The 18,669-nt window shown below is 38.2% G+C and overlaps 1 protein-coding gene across 1 annotated transcript; it reads left to right on the top strand.

Moving 5' to 3' along the window:
• Positions 1-5,209: 5,209 nt before the first annotated feature.
• Positions 5,210-18,597, top strand: LOC143134193 (DET1- and DDB1-associated protein 1-like). The gene is made up of 5 exons (XM_076294372.1): positions 5,210-5,816; positions 12,060-12,140; positions 16,679-16,730; positions 17,137-17,198; positions 17,308-18,597. The coding sequence occupies exons 1-5, from the start codon at positions 5,808-5,810 to the stop codon at positions 17,410-17,412; spliced, it is 309 nt and encodes a 102-aa protein (XP_076150487.1). The 5' UTR covers positions 5,210-5,807; the 3' UTR covers positions 17,413-18,597.
• The last annotated feature ends 72 nt before the right edge of the window (positions 18,598-18,669 follow it).

The raw sequence follows: 18,669 nt of genomic DNA, 5'->3' as shown, positions 1-18,669 counted from the left end.
CAAATAATTCCCCAAAGCAGAATGCCATCGACGTCAGTCTAGGCTAGCCTACTTTGACATGGGACATTGTTGCTTATTTAACACTTTACGCTAGACTAGGTTTCATTAGGTTAAACGAAGACACAACAGTGAGTATGCCTAATTTATCAGTTTATCCATTTATTAATTTCAACAGCAAATAGCCTACATTGCTATAGCTACTACGGCTCAAGTCCATCATGTAGGTCTCCAAAGCGTCCCAGAACAATAATTTGCATACATTTGAAATACAAAAATCCTAACATATAGTCAGGTTCAAAATTCTTCTTTTTGTTTTTCATTTTGGTAACATATTTGAGTGAAATGTTATTCCTGAAATACCTGAAATTCTTTATTTTTGAGAATGTCTTCATACATTTGCTGAAAACATATAGCCTATTCCATAACTTTTATTTAGGCTACTTTCCCTACTAGGTCACAATCATACAGGAACAAACTTCTCTATAAAACCCTTCAGCATAATTATATTATAGGAATATAACTGGATACTTCAGTGTTTGTAAGTACAATTGAAGTGGAGAGTTCTGGTTCAAAGCTGTGAATATGGCGATAATAGATTTTCTATTTTGATTTATTCAAAATACCCAAATTCTGTACTTTGATTCATTTACATTCTAGCCTATGCATAACATTTCAGCCCATTCATAGGATATTTCTCTATAGCAATGGACATAAACCGGCTTATAAAACACAAACAGCTACCCCAATTACAATGCTATCACATATTTTCTCATACTAGGGAACACCTTGTAAAAAATCACTATGATACTTATTCCCCTTGAATGGTAGGCTACCTATTGACCAAAAATCCGCCGGCGGTACGATTACCCCCCTCCCCCACCTCCCCCCAACATTCTAAATCAATTGTATGCAACATATTGCTATAATGTTATACACCATTTGAAAGCTTTGACTCTGGGAATCCAAAAATGACAACTTTTTCATGTACAATCTGTATAGTGCTTTACATTTTCAGATTAATCTTATTATGTCTCAATTAAATTTTATCCAAAATGCCCCCCTCCCCCTCCTCCGCTTTTGGTGCTACCCTGACCTCTGGCTGCAGTGTAGCTGCAGCACAATAAGTAGATGCAACATATTGGGTACTGAAATATTCACAAGAATCCATAGAAATTGAATCTTCATGTTGTATTATCCAATGTTAGTTGTACAGATGTATTCTATCTTATACACACTCATTGAACCAACAAAGTAAATGCAAAAATAGAGACTTTTTTGTAATTATTCCATATTTTGTGTAGTCAGTCTACATGGGTCAAAACAATCCATGAGGAATTGAAACAGGCGTAATTTAAAAGGAGGAAGCAAAGAGAAAAACATTAATAATAATAATCAAAACAGAAAAAAAACAAAATACAACAGAAAAAAACATATAACTAGGGCTTAGTCATTAAATCATATTCTGTAACACTGTTCAAAAGTTTTACTGCTTTCTTAGACTTCATATTTAAGGGCTTTTGTATAATAAAGGAAATCATTGTAAAAACCCACTAAAAGTGGGCTTAACCTTTGAGTATTTACATTTATGTATAAAAACATTACAGAGAATAACAATCACATTGACTAAGAGATCATCATATCATTCACAGTAAAGAGTCCATATATAATGTCCTTTAAGTCAAAGTTATCTAACATAAAACATTTTAGGACTGAGTTATGAAGGTCAAGCCACAAGGTTTTAACATAAACACATTCGACAAACAGATGCTCAGCGGTTTCCAGCCAATTACAAAATACACAATTATCAGTTTCAATCCCAAAGCGCCTTTTGATTAATTCGTTAGAGGGGTATATTCCATTCAAAGTTTTGAAATGTAGCTCTTTGGCCTTTGGCATTATGGGATATCTCATGTATTCAGTTCGCAAAATCTGTATACGATTCTTTGGAAATACTTTTAAAATGGAATTTCTATATGTTAATAAGGGGTAAGACAGGTTGATAAATAGGTTTCTAAGACATTTGTTGGAGAATCTAAAACTCTTAAAGGCACAACCTTCAACAAAGAGCTGTGGAAGGACAAATATTGGGATCTGAAATTATTCCTCTTATTAGGCCTAAAATGGAGTCAGGTGCATCAAATACAGAATGATATGTATCAATGTTGCAGGTTAACTCATACTTCAAACAAAAGCTTGGATATGTTAAAAGACATCCATTAGAATCAATTAAATGCAGGACTGACCAGATGCCTTTCTCTAGCCAGTCCGATAAACAAGGATGACTTCTTTACAGTAATGTATCTGTTGTTCCAGATAGGTGTGTTGTGAGGGGTAAATTTATGCAACCTGCTGATGGAAGAGGGATCATTTGATGGGCAGATTCTGAATACAGAAGTCACATTAATAAAAAAATCTATCTGCCATACTATTTTATTTTACTGTCTGGCTACACTATGCGCACGCTACACTCCAATCCAGGCTGCAGTAAGGCACATACTTTCGTACAGTTAGAGATTAAGCGCCCAAACATGTGACGTCACATGCAGCTGTAGTTCCTTATCACCGTGTTACGACAAAAACTCAAAACAATTCAACTGATCCTAAAAATAAGGTATGACCACTTGAAGCAATAGAGGTGACCCCAGTGCCTAACATATGGAAGGCATTAAATTAAGATCCCAATGTGCACCGAGATATATTTTTTCTAAAAACAAATCCCATCCACTCCGCTAAACTCTGGGAACGCAACCACTAGATGGCGATGAGGTTACTTTCCCTCCCTATTACGAGCTGTACAACGTAGAAGAAGATAAATAAGAATTACACTCTGCCACTTTGGTGACATTGGCCTGATACACCTATGTACATTGCAGTTAGATTTTCTTGTGTGATATAAACCAAATCTACAATAATCTGGGTTACGATGAATATAATTAAGGCCACGTTTTTTCGATTCAGTGGATTGTCCTCATGGCGGTAGGTGAATGATCAGTTTCTTATATCTTTGTGGTCTCCTGTTAGCATATAGCAAGCCTGCTAAGCAAGTTGTCAGCCGGGTAACACGAGTCCGTCTAGAAATATTTAGAAATTGAATGCAATATTGCGTTTGTCCATTTATTAAGCACGCTCATGTACAAATTTGGTCAGATATCATTGCCTGTGACTACTAACGTAACGCTTATTTTGTAACGTTAATGGACTGGAGCTGTTAGAGTAAAAAAGAAAAAAAGTGTAAAGAGTGACAGGTCTTCATTGATAATCCGAGTGAAATAGTTTGCAGGAGCAATTCATAAATTAAATCAAAGAAACACACGCAATGAGGTGGAAAGGGAAAAAATCCGATTTTGATGCGGGCTAGAAAGAGTTAGTTTTAATGGTTCTGAAACATCAAGTAGGCTAACTTTGAAACAGGCCAGGAATAATTTTAATGATTGTTTATTGTTACAGCAGAGGTCTTGGAAAATCCCCATCGGTGATTCCATCTCTGCAGCAAACTGTGTGTGGATGGGCACAGTTACATATGGGTGCAGAGAAGAGGGTATGTCGGAATGGATCACTCTTCACAAAACCTGAATATGCCGGAGTGTTCAAGCAGTCGTTTTGGCAGTATCAGCAGATCCGCACTGTGAAGAGAGGCACCGAATACCAGCCCAAGAATATCAAAAGGAAAAGGACCCATGGCTGGATCAAAAGAATCAGCACCAGAGGAGGAATTGAAGTGATTTTGCGAAGAATGCTGAAAGGACGAAAGTCTCTCTCTCACTGAGAGCCATCAGAATGGACTAACTAAAGGCAATGTTTTAAGCAGTGTGGACTAAAACATGACATTGCCCTCTGAAGGACTGAACATGTTGTCTCAAGTTTGATGTGTTTGGTTGGAAAGAGGACGCATCTACATTTTTTGTGATTTATTCATTATTGACGAATAAAGACAAACAGATCAAATTAACCTAAAAGATGTGACCTTCGTGTCAGACAGACAGGCAGAAATCTTAAACAGATAGATATAATTTTCAGTAATTATTATTTTTTGGTAGTTATTATTATTAAAATGATTATATCCTATATATGGTCAACCTTGTCAACCTAGCATTTTCTTGTATCCTCTGAACCATTATTAGGAAATCCATAGGGTCTTTACATACTTAAGAGCTAGAAGCTCCATGTAAAGAAATAGGATATCAGGATTTCACCATCAAATGATCTCTCTACACCCTCATCATGCCTCTCTGAAATTCTGATGGACTTTTACAACATATAGGCCTACATATTGTTTTTTGAGTCTAACTCAAGGAACTGATTTACCGTCAAAACCAATATCAATCACAAATCACTAACAAAAACATCACCAACAGAACAGCCTTCAATAGCATTTCACTGGACTTATCAAGCAGGCACCTTCATTCATAGGCGTTTCATTGAATTAGGCCACAACACCTCCACAAGGCTCAACAGTGGTGTCTGGCATCCCAGACTCACCCCCTCTCCACACTCATGATGGGTCCTCTACCAACAAATACAGACAACAAACCAAATCAGACAACACAAAATTACCAACAAAGCAGCCTCTGTGCACAACAAATAGGCTTTACTAGCAAGTGAAAAGGTAAGTTTAATATGTTTATAAAGGAGCCGCAGAGAATGGTTTCTAATAAGTATGCCTGTGCATATAATGTTAACCATATGTGCCTATGAAAACCAAAAATGTGTACTGTCGTTTATGGGCTCTGTGCACTAGCTTACTTGAAGTCGGCAAACCAGTTTCCTGTTTGTTGCTGTCAACAAGCACCTGAAGATGAGTGTTTTAGTTGTACCAAATCGTGTGCTCACCAAAAATCCTTCCCTCTTTATTTTGTGCAGCCACTGCTCTTCAAGTAAGTTAGTGCACAGAGCCCATAAATCCTTATGAAAAAATTCCTGCCTGAATGCTATACAGAAAGTGCCTCTTGATCTTCAAAGGGAACGAATATTTTACCTATTTAATTATTTATCATAATTCGAATAATAAGTACTAATATTGAAAAATAAATGGTGCAAAACTAAATGACTATAATCCACAACTCAAGTAATTTAATTTGTAGGAATATAATCAAGGTAAAAATTATGTTTATTATCCCAAAATAGGTGATAAACAGGCCAAAGGTTAGGTAAAGAACACGTCATAACCTCACCACTTCCCTCTTCAGACAGTAGTTGTAGCTGTTTTACCTTTTTACTGTCTGTGGTGTTACCCTGTTCAGACAAGGGTGAACACTGCTAGCTTACTAGATGAACCAGTTGGTGCCAGACAATTGCATTAGTCTACCTGTTAGTTAGCAAAAGATACTCTATTTTTCTGGTTGTTTCATTTTATGAAACACGTCAACATTGAGACGGCTTTTAGAACGTGGCCTTGGAGAATCTCTGATAGCGATGACTTGTGACGTTAGCTAGCGAGCTAACGTTAACCTTCTGTAGTCGAATAACCACGTTCCAGTTAAGTCAGATAGCACTTCCAGCTAAGTCAGCTAGCACTACCTAGTTATTATGATAGCGACCAATACTTTGGTCGTCACTCGTCAGTACTAAGTTTTCTTAATACTAGTGGTCATTGGATCAAGCTAAGTTAGAGGTTTTCGTTTGGCATAGCTGATTGGGTCCTAAGAAATTTGTTGTATGTGGCGGTGTTGTAGGTAACGTCAGCCAATGTTAGCTAACGTTACAAATGCTAACTGGCTGAATTAATGTTATAGTCTGCTAGCGTTGACTGATATAATTTTACGACAACAGCTGAAATAGCCAGCTAACATAAACAGAATCAACGAGCCATGGATAAGGTAAGTTAACCAACGCCTCAGCACAGCTTACTTTGAACATTGGTTAGCACTAAGTTCATTTTCAATTTGAGAATCACAAACTAACGTTTCACAGAGTTTCTCTACTGACATAACGTCACATTATGTGGTCACACAAGTTAGCTAACGTTAGCTTGCTAACGTATTATGGTAACTATTATGTTTACGTCTTAAGTAACTGGTTGGTGAGCTGGATATGCTCCGAAGCTAACATTAACTAACTGTGGAAGTTTAAGGAGGCATTGTGCGGAACAATACACATGGCAATTCAGCACTCTACGTTATTGATTTAACGCTAACCCTGGAACTCGAAATGTTTACTTGCAAATTTTAATGTCATCTAGAAGCTATCGTGCAAAATGGCATGTTAGTCTCCTGACGGAAACTGCCTTGGCTAACTTAAGTCCAATTTCTGTTTTTGGCATGCTACAGAAGAGTACTATTATTAGCTAGCTTACTGTTTGTTGTTGATAGGACAACGCGTAGTTACAGGGCATTTCCGAATGTACTTCTTTATCATTGGTTACAGTTTACTTCTAAGGTTATGTTATTTAAACACCACTTTGCAGTTTGTCTATATTTTTCTTCCATAGTGCGCCAGTGTGTATGCGTACGTGTGTCTGTAGTATGTGTGTACCCTTTTACTGTCTTTGGTGTGCACCTGTGTGGGCTTAATTATATGTATGAGAGTGTCTGCCTATACACATTTCTGTGCAGTGCTTCACTAAGTCAAGTCTGCAGCAACAAAGTAGCTTATATTTGGGCGACTCACACATTTGTCTATCCGTATTGCACAAGGTCATTACATTTATATTTATCCACTTTGCAGACTGTTCTATCTGAAGCGCCTCACAAAATGAGGAACAACATGTAAGCTACATTGCAAAGGTGACTTTAGGTAACAATAAATAGTACCAGAGTATTAGAGTGGCGAAGTATTAGTACTAGTCAACGTGAAGGTAGAAGGGTGGAAGAAAAGGAAATGCATGGTAAGTGCATGTTAGTTAGGTGTGTTGGGTTTTTAGATGTGTTAGGAGAGGAGGTACTCTCTGAAGAGTTGGGTCTTCAAGAGTTTCTGGCCCCTGCTCTGGTTGTTCATCCCACCAATTGTATGATGAGAATAGTCTGGATTGCCTCGTGTGTAGAGGCGGTGGTACTAGATGGTGTTCCTTGGAGGAACGAAACGGTTGAAGGGTAACACGCTTTTATGACCGCGTTTAGGTAAGTGGGAGGAGACGCAGCAATTACTTTGTATGCAAGCATCAGTGATTAATTTGATGCAGGCTGCTTAGAGAAGCCAGTGGAGCTCAAGGAACAGCAGGAACACTAACGTGTCTTTTTGGTTGATTGAAAACCAGATGCACCACTGCGTTCTGGACCATCTGTAATGGCCATCTGTTCACCGCACAAGACAAAAGGCTTGGAGGAGAATGTTACAGTAACCCAGACAAGAGATAATCATGGTCTCTGTACCAAGAGCTCGGTGGCTTCTTGGGTTAGGTATGGTCTGATTTTTCTTTATATTGAATAATACAAAGTGGCATGATAGGGCGACATGTAGAGGTGACATGGTCCGAAACAAGTCTCAGGTCATCAGCCATAACACCCAAGTTTCTTGCAACCTTCGTAGAAGCAAGAGCTAAGGAGTCCATTTTGATACTGCTGTGGCGTTGGCGTATAGGCTAGTTAGTTTGGCTGGGAAGACTAGCAGTTTGGTCTTAAAAAAGTTTAATTGGAGGTGATGTTCCTTATCCATGTGTATATCAGAGAAAATGCAAGATGTGTGTTGAGACTGGGAGAGATAGATAGAGGGTATTGTGTACGTAGCAGTGATATGAGAGGCCATTTGAGCGGATCGAGCCCAGCGAGGTGGTGTACATGGCAAAGAGAAGGGGCTCCAGCACCAAACTTTGGGGCACCGCTGTGGCGAGGCATTGAGATGCGGACGTTTGTCCTATCCATTTCGCTTTGAACGATTGCCCAATGAGGTACGATTTAAACCAGGGGGCGCTTTGCCCGTGATGGCCATGTTTGACAGCATGGATAGTAGGATGGGGTGGTAGACTGTGTCAAATGCACCTTAAAAACCAGGTCGATTAGGGTCAAAGAGGTCATTCCTCAAGAGAAATTCTGTGACCTGTTTTTAAACAGCCTTTCAATAGTCTTACAGCAGAGGTTCCCAAACTGTGAGGCGCGCCTCCCCTGGGGGGCGCCAAATAATTTGAGGGGAGCTAGCATAGCTAATTTAGATTTGGTGTGGGTGTGGGTGCTTGCGTTTCTTTAGGAATCCGCCGCCTTGGTTTGTATAGAAAAGAATATTAAGTGACATTAAGTGAAGATACACAATCACTCCTTCTCACAGATTCCTGCACTCCCCTGCATCTAACCCTCCTCTCAATGAATTGTTTTCTTCTTGTCAGGCCATCACTGTAAATAAGAACTTGTTCTTAATGATCTGCCTGGTTAAATAAAGGTAAAATAAAAAAAGAGGTTGGACATATGCGACGGTAATATGTGACGTTCCGATAGCTAACTTAAAATGGACAAATTGGTCACATTTTATCGCTGCACGGCCCGAGCCTGATATGGATAACAAAGCCAAACGTTGAAAATATGATGAAAACTCATTGCATTGCATAGCATAGTATAGCACAGATTTAAGTGGCTTAATTGAAGTGAATATTATTATTTGAAAATAATGTCGGTGTGTGTGTGTGTGTGTGTGTGTGCAAATTTGGCATACATCTAAAGAATGTGGTAGTGATGCAATGTTGTTTGACAAAACCTATATGACTGCTAGTAAGGGCCATTCAGGCTGGGGGCCCATGTGTTCCTTTGTGAATTGCTATTTGAGACTTTTAGGTTCTCTCAATAGTCTACCTGTGTGCGTGCGTGCGTGCGTGTGTGTGTCCTGACTACCATAACAACGGGCCTGGCTCTTTGGCGTTGCGGTCAAGGGTCATTCCGTGTCAAATCACCCAGTGGCTGGCAGGTCACCCTCTCCCAAAAAATCTGAAAAAACTCACAGGTGTTTGTAGACCAAACCTATGCATAAATCTTAAATAGTATATCTGTATCACTAATGGTTCCAAAACTACAGCCCTTTGAAGTTTCAAGTCATTTTAAGCATCGTGGTGAACAATCCTTTTTGTTCAACTTCCAACATTATTGGCTCTTTTGGTATTTCACACACATTAGTGAAACTATGTGAATAGAAGTACATTTCCCTGTTGAATTTAACAATCCAATCAAATCAGGTGTATCTTGTGTAATTCCCCCTCTGCAAAGCTCTGAAAATGGCTATAAATTCATAATGTGAAAAAACATCACCACCTTTGAGGGCTTCTCATTCAAAAAGTATGTGACACAAATTCATCAGATTTTTTTCCCACTCATGTATGGATTATAAGGTCATGTCCATGCATTAACTTTGGTTGTTAACATTATCACATTGTCAGAGCATTTTTATTAAATTGGGCTTGATTTTCAAAAAGCCCGTTTTCATCTTCTCATTTCACCACGTGGACAGTTAACAGGATTTTTTTTAATTTTAACATATATCATTCTGTATGTGAGGATCATCTGCCCAAAATGTGGGCTTGTTGCTCAGTTTCTTCATTGAGATAAGATTTTTTACAAATATTGTCTATAAATCCACTGAATTTGTACTTTATCTGCAGTACCACTTTGCACCACATGTGGTGCTCTTTTAATACAATGGAAGTCAATGGAAGAGTAAGAGAGTCACTTGTTTGCTGCACATATCCAATCTAAACACACAGTTTATGGTTCATATGGTTCAAGTAAAAAGGGGTTTCTAAAATTCAGTGCATTGTCAGATGCATAAAAATCAATACTAACGATTTATCATCTTTTTACAAATGCCTCTTGGATCCACGAGTCCTCAAACCTTGTTATGAATACTTGTGATGAAAACACACATGGTCATCTTCATCAAGTGAAATACCTTGATGAACTGAATTTTAGAAACCCATTGTTTCTTGAATATGTTCCTTTATGACATTCATTTTCTATTGTCTATGTATCACAGAGAACTGCATCCCATGCATATGACGATGGATATAGACTTTGCCTAACCAGTTGGCTAGTAATTATTAAAGTACTCACATAGGCACTGATAGGTTAAAGCTGGTGTAGAAAACTCATTACAAAGATGGTAATTAAATCCTCTTGCTGCATGTATGATGACCAGTCAGTCTTATGTGTGTATAATTTACTTGATCAGTTTATTTTCTTTAAATAAGATTTATGTATGAGTAGTATGTTCTTCATGTTGCAATAATTATTTGGACCAATTCAACTATGAACCATAAACTGTGTGTTTAGATTGGATATGTGCAGCAAACAAGTGACTCTCTTACTCTTCCATTGACTTCCATTGTATTAAAAGAGCACCACATGTGGTGCAAAGTGGTACTGCAGATCCAGTACAAATTCAGTGGATTTATAGACAATATTTAAAAAAAATCTTATCTCAATGAAGAAACTCAGCAACAAGCCCACATTTTGGGCAGATGATCCTCACATACAGAATGATATATGGTAAATTTAAAAAAAATCCTGTTAACTGTCCACGTGGTGAAATGAGAAGATGAAAACAGGCTTTTTGAAAATCAGGCCCAATTTTAAAAAAATGCTCTGAAAATATGAAAATGATAACAACCAAAGTTAATGCATGGACAGGACCTTATAATACATATATGTGTAGGAAAAAAATCTGATGAATTTGTGTCACATACTTTCTGAATGAGAAGCCCTCAAAAGTGATGATGTCTTTTCACATTATGAATTTATAGCCATTTTCAGAGCTTTGCAGAGGGGAAAGTACACAAGATACGTCTGATCCGATTGGATTTTTTAATTCAACAGGTAAATGTACTTCTATTCACATAGTTTCACTAATGTGTGTGAAATACCAAAAGAGCCAATAATGCTGGAAGTTGAACAAAAGGATTGTTCACCACAATGCTTAAAATGACTTGAAGTTTCAAAGGGCTGTAGTTTTGCAACGATTAGTTATCCAGATATACTATTTAAGATCTATGCATGGATTTGGTCTACAAACACCTGTGATTTTTTTCAGATTTTTTCGGAGAGGGTCACCTGCCAAATTGTGCTGAAATTGGGTGATTTCACACGGAATGACCCTCAAGCTACAGGGTTAGTGCTCCGGAGACCCGGGTTCAAGACCTTGGGTCTATTTATGAGCCCAAGAATATATCCGCAAATGTCTTGTATAGTCCATGTGCCAAATATATTTAGTTTTCTGTCGTAGCGGAGTAATTAAAGCAGAAAATCTATAAGGAGGTAAAATCAGAGAATTTTTCCTTGACACAAGAAAAAGTGACACAAACCAATTAACGATTACCACAATAGTGGGTGATGCATGTAAGTCGACAACTAATCCATTAATCGATTAATTGTTGGAGCTCCAGTTCTGTATTCCAAGCCAATGATGGGCTATGTTGCAGGAAAGTTGGAAACCAAAGCCATTATTTGTAACAGTGACTATAAATGGTGCACACTTAATTTACTAGCACAAGTGTATAGTCGATATAGAAAAAGAAGTGCATTAAAAAATTACATTTTGGGTGAATATTTGTGTGGTTCTGGTTTAGTGTTTTGGATGGTGGAATGGTTTGATATTTATTATCGTAAACGTGCTAATTACCAACCATTTCGTTCGAAAATTCTTAACAACGATATTTTTTAATACTTCAGAATAACATTTGCTAAATGAACCTTACATTTTCAGTAGCCATAGGTGTGTAGATTTTAACAAAATCTAGTTTGGTTCTTACCGGTGCTTTTACTGCCTGAAATATCCGATTTTGTGTACCACGCTCGGAGTTTAGTGCTGGGCTGGTGGGTGCATATTCCCAACCTTCTCAGGGAACATCAATGGTTAGCCCGAGAATTCTCGTCGGTGCTCCACGGAGCTCCAAGCGGATTTGTACACGCAGCCTTACAAGACTGTTTACAGCTCTTCGAGTCACGGTAAAATGTAATTTTTGGTACATAGCTAATTTACATACACTTATGGTGTGGGTGCTTGCGTGAATCCGCCGTCACATGTGTGACACATACACGTAAGAGGTTGGACATACGTGACAGTTGGTAATATGTGACGTTACGATAAATGGTTTTATATTAAATGGCAATTACCTTATGTTTAATGTGTAATTGTGTGTTTTTTGCTTTCAGGCGGATTTTTTAAAAGGACTGCCCGTGTACAATAAAAGCAACTTCAGCAAGTTTCATTCAGATTCAGTGTGCAAAACGTCGGTAAGTATTTGAGGTGCACAATTTTGTATTTTTACAGAGATCATTTAGTTTTTTCATGAGATTGTTTAGAGAAGTTCTAATTGACTAGCAGGGAGTTGAAGGAAAAAAAAGGCCGGTCTGGTAAAAGGAAGCTGTGATTTTGACTTAATTCATGAAATAAAATTATTTGGTGATTTAGACTAGTGATACTTATCTGGGCCTGTACACAAAGCATCTTTAGGGAAAAAATAGGTACTAACTTGCCAATTTCAGAGAAACTCCTAAAAATCAGATGCATGTCAGTCCTAACTTTGGGACTTTTTGTACTGAGAGTAATTGGCATTAAAAGTAACACATAAGTCTAGGAGAAGTGTGTGCAGATCTGTCCTTATGATCAGCTTTTTCCTGTCCAGTAGTGATGGTGTGACATGCACTCTTTATGCATTCAACCAGAAACTTTCTAATGAGGAGACACAGCACTCAAAGAATCTCCCATAGAAATGTATAGGGTTAGTTCGTAACGCAAACATGGCAGTCGTCTACACATATTCCGCCCCTTCTGCCGCCCAAAGTTGACATGTGAATACATCATGCCAATCATGTGATCTCGCAGCTGGAGCGAAGTTGGTGTGTCGTGATTTGTGAAGCATTGCGCACGCACAGTTGTATCCAAAATAGATGTCCAATAAGTGCCCAAAAAGCATTGCAATATAGCCGCCGAGTGGAGGGACTTGCCTAAAAGGACTTTGAATCAACATCCAATGCCTCAGACCATTTTAATAAAATAAATAAATAACCCTAACAATGTTGGATTTATACCAGAGTTTACATTTGTATATGTGACAAAATACCTCATTGACAAATTATGAGCATTTTAATGTCTGGCAAGCAACAGAAACGGTTCAGATATGAACAAAGTTAATCAAGGTTGCAAAACACAACACCAGTTTACATAGGCCAGTAAATAGAAGCAGGGATATAAACAACCAAGGCTGATGGAAAAGCAATATTTTTCTGTTATGTCCTGTAAAGGATCTGATATTAGCTAGGATGCAATTCATGAAAATTGGGCACTTCTGGATAAGTTTTTGATTTTTGGCAGGGTGTTAGGTATAGGCCTAAGGTTTTCAAAAATCCATGGATACAAGTTGGGGCGGCCCCCCTAGTGCCAGTTATCCATAAAATCCAAAATGGCCCCCGCCGAAAAGAGAAAAGGTTATATCTCAGCTTCCTTTAGTCTTAAATTGTTGTATAATGTATTTTCTCTACTTTGTTTGATACAAGGAATCCAATTTTGACATGTTCTTCTTATTTTAAGTCCATTTCCATGTAGTATTATAGTCATATTTAGCTCATAAACAGTCAATATCTCTGAAAAAGTCACATTGCAATACTCAGGTCCCTAGACCCATATTTTTACCTCCAAGGTATGCTTTTCTTTGTTGATTGGACAGGTCACTATCACTATAGTGTCAAAAATCACATGTTGTGACCAAAAGGACCATTGTTGAGGCCTTAAATAAACACAACTTCAGAACTATGCCACAGTGAAAAGTTATATTAGGCTTTTCACCATGTTAAGTAAGGGATAATGGACGACACGGTGGTCTGTTCACAGAACTTAAATGCACGGTCGAGGTTGTAAAACGGCCCCGACGCGAAGCGGACCTCGGAACCTCGTAAGTGCATTAACTTCTGTGAACAGACCACCGTGGAGTCCATTATCCCGCTTATTCCACTGTTGCCACTTGCGTTGTGCTAATTTCCCGTTTTTAAACGTTTTAATCGCTAAAACTGTCTTGTTTGTAGAACTACTTTCTTCCGACACATATCAACTAATTTCTGAACTTGCAGGACAAACTGCCGTTACTAGTTCTAAATGGATGGTTGCTACGGCCAAAGGCCAGTTGTTAGTTCTATCTCTCCCGTTGTCAAGCGGGGGTATCCCAAGATTCTGATGAACTTTATCTTTGAAACATCGCTATTTTACTTAGCCTGCTGTCATCCATCTAGCTAAAAGCCACCTCCGTCATATGCTACAATGTTGCCATGTTCTGAACGTCTGCATTTTACAGCTTGGATGCAACGTGACGGTTCATTTAAACTTCACAACGAGTTCGGCAAATTAATATACAAGTGTGATACGGCCAAAAAAATGGATCTTCATAGGTGTGCAAATAACATACGGTTAATGGTTGTTCTAAATTATGTAGGACAATGGGGAAATTCAACCAAGCAGTGGAATAAGGATCAATATTATATTTTAGTCAAATAACACAAAAAAACAATTCCTACTTCATGTATTATTCAAATATTTTTGGTTTCACTCTTCATCATTACAGCCTCCCTCACACTTGCACAATGTGGTACAGCAAAGTCCAGCTCAGTGGCACTTACAGTTGCCCATACAGGCAACCACAGTGACCCCAGTGAGTGGGGTTGAGAATGGAATGACAGAACCAAAGTCTGGGTGCCATATTGGACAGATCTGGAAGATGCCAGCAAGGGATGCTCACTCCTCCTCAACTGTGGCTGTGTGGTTACCTGTATGGGCAACTGTAAGTGCCACCGAGCTGGACTTTGCTGTACCACATTGTGCAAGTGTGAGGGAGGCTGTACTAATAATGATGAAAAGTGAAACCAAAAATCTTTGAATAAATACATGATGTTTAAGCAAAGTCCTTTTAGGCAAGTCCCTCCACTCGGCGGCCATATTGCAGCGCTTTTTGGGCACTCATCGGGCATCCATTTCGGCAGAAATGCGCGTGCGCAAGGCTTTACGACACCAATCTTGCTCCAGCGGTGAGATCACAACACATGATTGGCACGATGTCTTCACAATACACCACATTATTGGCTCAATGTATTCACAACACAGCACATGATTGGCTCAATGTATTCACATGTTAACATTTTGCCGCGGAAGGGGTGTGATTTGCGTAGACAACTGCCATATTGCCGTTACAAACTAAGCTCATGCATTTCTATGGAGGATTTTTTGAGTGCTGTGTCTCCTCATTAGAAAGTTTATGGTTTAAGTATGAATGGTTTTTTTTGTGTTATTTGACTAAAATATAATATTGATCCTTAACATGGTGAAAAGCCTAATATACTGTAACTTTTCACTGTGGCATAATTCTGAATTTGTGTTTATTTAAGGCCTCAACAATGGTCCTTTTGGTCACAACATGTGATTTTTGACACTATAGTGATAATGACCTGTCCAATCAACAAAGAAAAGCATACATTGGAGGTAAAAATATGGGTCTAGGGACCTGAGTAATATTTCAATGTGACTTTTTCAGAGATATTGACAGTTTATGAGCTAAATATGACTATGATACTAGATTTAAATGGACTTAAAATAAGAAGAACATATCAAAATTGGATTCCTTGTATCAAACAAAGTAGAGAAAATACATTATACAACAATTTAAGACTAAAGGAAGCTGAGATATAACCTTTTCTCTTTTCACCGGGAGCCATTTTGAATTTTATGGATAACTGCTACTAGGGGGGCCACCCCAACTTGTATCCATGGATTTTTGAAAACCTTAGGCCTATACCTAACACCCTGCCAAAAATCAAAAACTTATCCAGAAGTGCCCAATCTTCATGATTTTTCACATATTCCTTCCCAGCTATATTGCTTTTTTGCATTCATGTTATAATGTACTGCCCTCTTATGGCCATAGTGGATTATTGTCTCATGAAGCAAAGATGATAATCCAATGCTCAAAGGTCCTGCTCCCCCCTCTGCTTGAGAAGCCCTGGCAGTTCCGTTGACAAAAGCTTGGGTTTGCTAAGCAGAGTGAGGGCTTGCCTCGCACATTTGGTCTTTTCAAACAGAAATCATATGCGAGAGAGAGTGGGTAAGTGAGAACAGGTTATGAGATGCATGGAGATGCATTCAAATGCCAGATGTGAACTGATGTATTGATCGGATCACAAGACATGTTAGTGCTGATTGTGAACAGCTTTCAAGACCAACTCCCGAACAGGAAACAGGGATTTCTGTCAATCCACATGACAAGTTACTGAAAAGATATCATCTCTGGTAGTAGTTTGTAAGGGATGTAATACATCACCAGCCAACCAAGTAAAACTAACCCCTCAGTGCTGAAGAATAAAATTGTCCCTACCTCCTCCTGTCTACACAAACATATCTTCATACACATGTATCTTATATACATGTATATAATATAAGAAAATATATTATAATCTGTTATCTGCTGGCATATTTCATTCTGTCTTAATCACCATGGTCCTTGTAGGCAAGCTTGTGCATGAGACTTGAAATCAGCTGTGATAACAAAGTCTTTCTCTTAGCTTAGGAGTTACTACGTTTTCTTTCGAAATGTGTCTCAGAATCTTTTGTGAGTTGGATTTAGGGGGGAAAAAATAGTGAAACTTTTAGTGTGACTTATAAGTAGGCTACGCAGAGTGGTAAAAATACTAGATTACTAGTATACTAGAGTTCCATGCTGTGGTTTGTGGTTGCCTATTTTTTTAATGCGTTTGATATGTCTGTTTTATCCTCCTCACCTTTCACATTCCAGAACAGGAGACCCTCAGTCTACCTCCCAACACGCGAGTTTCCCTCAGAACAGAGTGAGTGGCATACGAGTGAACAGGCATTTTGCATGAGATGATCAAGTCTTGGGGCATGTCTGTCAAGTCATAGGAAATGAATGTAGATAAAAAGTTTCATACAAGTTTAACACTGTCAGTTGTAAATGCTTCTCATTTAGGAAATGTCAATCAGATTCTGCTGAATGATGTGTAGTAAGGTCTTCTAATGGCTAATTTACCTTTAAAGTCTAGCCTACATGATAGTAATGATAGGTCAAGCTTTTAGGAAATTATTAAGATTCAGCCAGCAATGGCTTCTGTCCTTGCCAGTCACTTTTTAAATATCATGTTCCTAGCTTTGTTAGTAAGAAACAATCAACTATGACCAATCAATTTCATTAGCCCTGATTTTTTGAACATTTGGTTATGCTTTTGTGTTTGACAGTCATTGTTACTGAGAAAACAAACATTCTATTGCGATACCTTCACCAACAGTGGGACAAGAAAGTAAGTCAACATTTTGGCAATGTGTGGATCGCTTGAATAAAATCCTCCCCTTACCTCCCTTAAACTATGACTAACAATATGTGTATTTCACTCCTGTGATTTTCTACAGAATGCAGCTAAAAAACGGGAACAGGAGCAAGCCGAAGGGGAGAGCCCTGCTCCTCCAAGGAAAATCGCTCGGACTGGCAGCCGGGAGATGAATGAGGACTCCTAAACTTTTTCCTGCTCACCATGTGATCAGCTACAACCTGCTGGACATGTGGCTGTTCAAGTATTAACAAGCACACAGGCCAAGACAGCAGATACAGACAATTGATAAAGTACCGCTTGCTTTATCTGAGATTGTGAAGTTGGTTTATTTTTGGAGATTTCATTGTGTTTCCTTTTCTTTAAGTGCAAACCCATTACAGCTGTTTATTCTCAGTTGTCTTGCAATGGCTGAGTTTTCTTGCGTAGTGGCAAGATCTGTTGACAAGCTTTGTCTTCAGCCCTTCATTGGCTGACAACACTTGCTTGGCACACTGTAATATTTTTGTCTTGATCTCATCGATTCAGTAATTTATTGAAGTCTTGAATAAAGTACTATTCTATCAAGTACACACATGTGGATTTAAAATACTGAAAACAGTGTTGCTTGAGTTTACATATCAAGTGTTATGGTCTTGTCAGCTTCAGCTCTTGGGTTTTGTTCGAGGCAGATATTACTCTGACATATTCAACTCTGATGTTATTTAATGCTATATTCTCTCTCATAGCATGTTTTGATCATTGAGGGATGTGCACACACACAATACATGATGATGAGCCTTAATTAAATAATTTGAGTAGTCTTTATAAATAGTGTTGAATGGTACATTTGTACAGAATTTAAATGTTATATGGGAGAGTAGATCTGTTTTTAAAAAAAAAAAAAAACCTTTGTGTCTCTGTGTGTACATCTGTGGTGAAGATCCTACGAAGCGCAAATCCAATGGAGGTTTGCGGACACTCCACTTTTTGTCTATTTGTTATAGACCTTAAAAGTTTCAGTAGCATGCAAAACCAGAGTGCCACTGCCAAGACTGCTAACAATAGTCATGTCCACTCTGTGTCTACCTGTCCAAATTGTTTAAACAAACATGCATCATGTTTGCCAGGCCTTTGGTGAAGATGGTCAAGCTTCTAAACCCACTTAATTTCCTTTGTCCTATGTACATTGACATTGTAACAATGTGTTGATATTATTGGATTTTAGGCATATCACAATGTATGTGTATGTGTAGGCTGCATTTATCTAACATTCATAAATCACTGATTATTCTGGTCAGCCACAACAAGATCAGGCATTTGTAAAGGATTTTATCCAGCTATACTTATGAGTTTGAGATTTTTAAATAAACATGCTTTATTTTGTCATCTTTTCTATGCTCTTTTTCAATTTTGTCTAATATCACATTTTCATTTGAAGCATCTAAAATGATGTTGTATTTCT

This window comes from Alosa pseudoharengus, unplaced genomic scaffold, assembly GCF_046254945.1.
Source record: "Alosa pseudoharengus isolate Yale_2024_CS ecotype anadromous, Long Island Sound unplaced genomic scaffold, YU_APseudo_1.1 YU_APseudo_1.1_scf_2, whole genome shotgun sequence".
In the NCBI taxonomy this organism is placed as follows: Eukaryota; Metazoa; Chordata; class Actinopteri; order Clupeiformes; family Clupeidae; genus Alosa; species Alosa pseudoharengus.
Note: the sequence above shows the minus strand (reverse complement) of the source record. Positions and strands in the feature narration are given on the sequence as shown.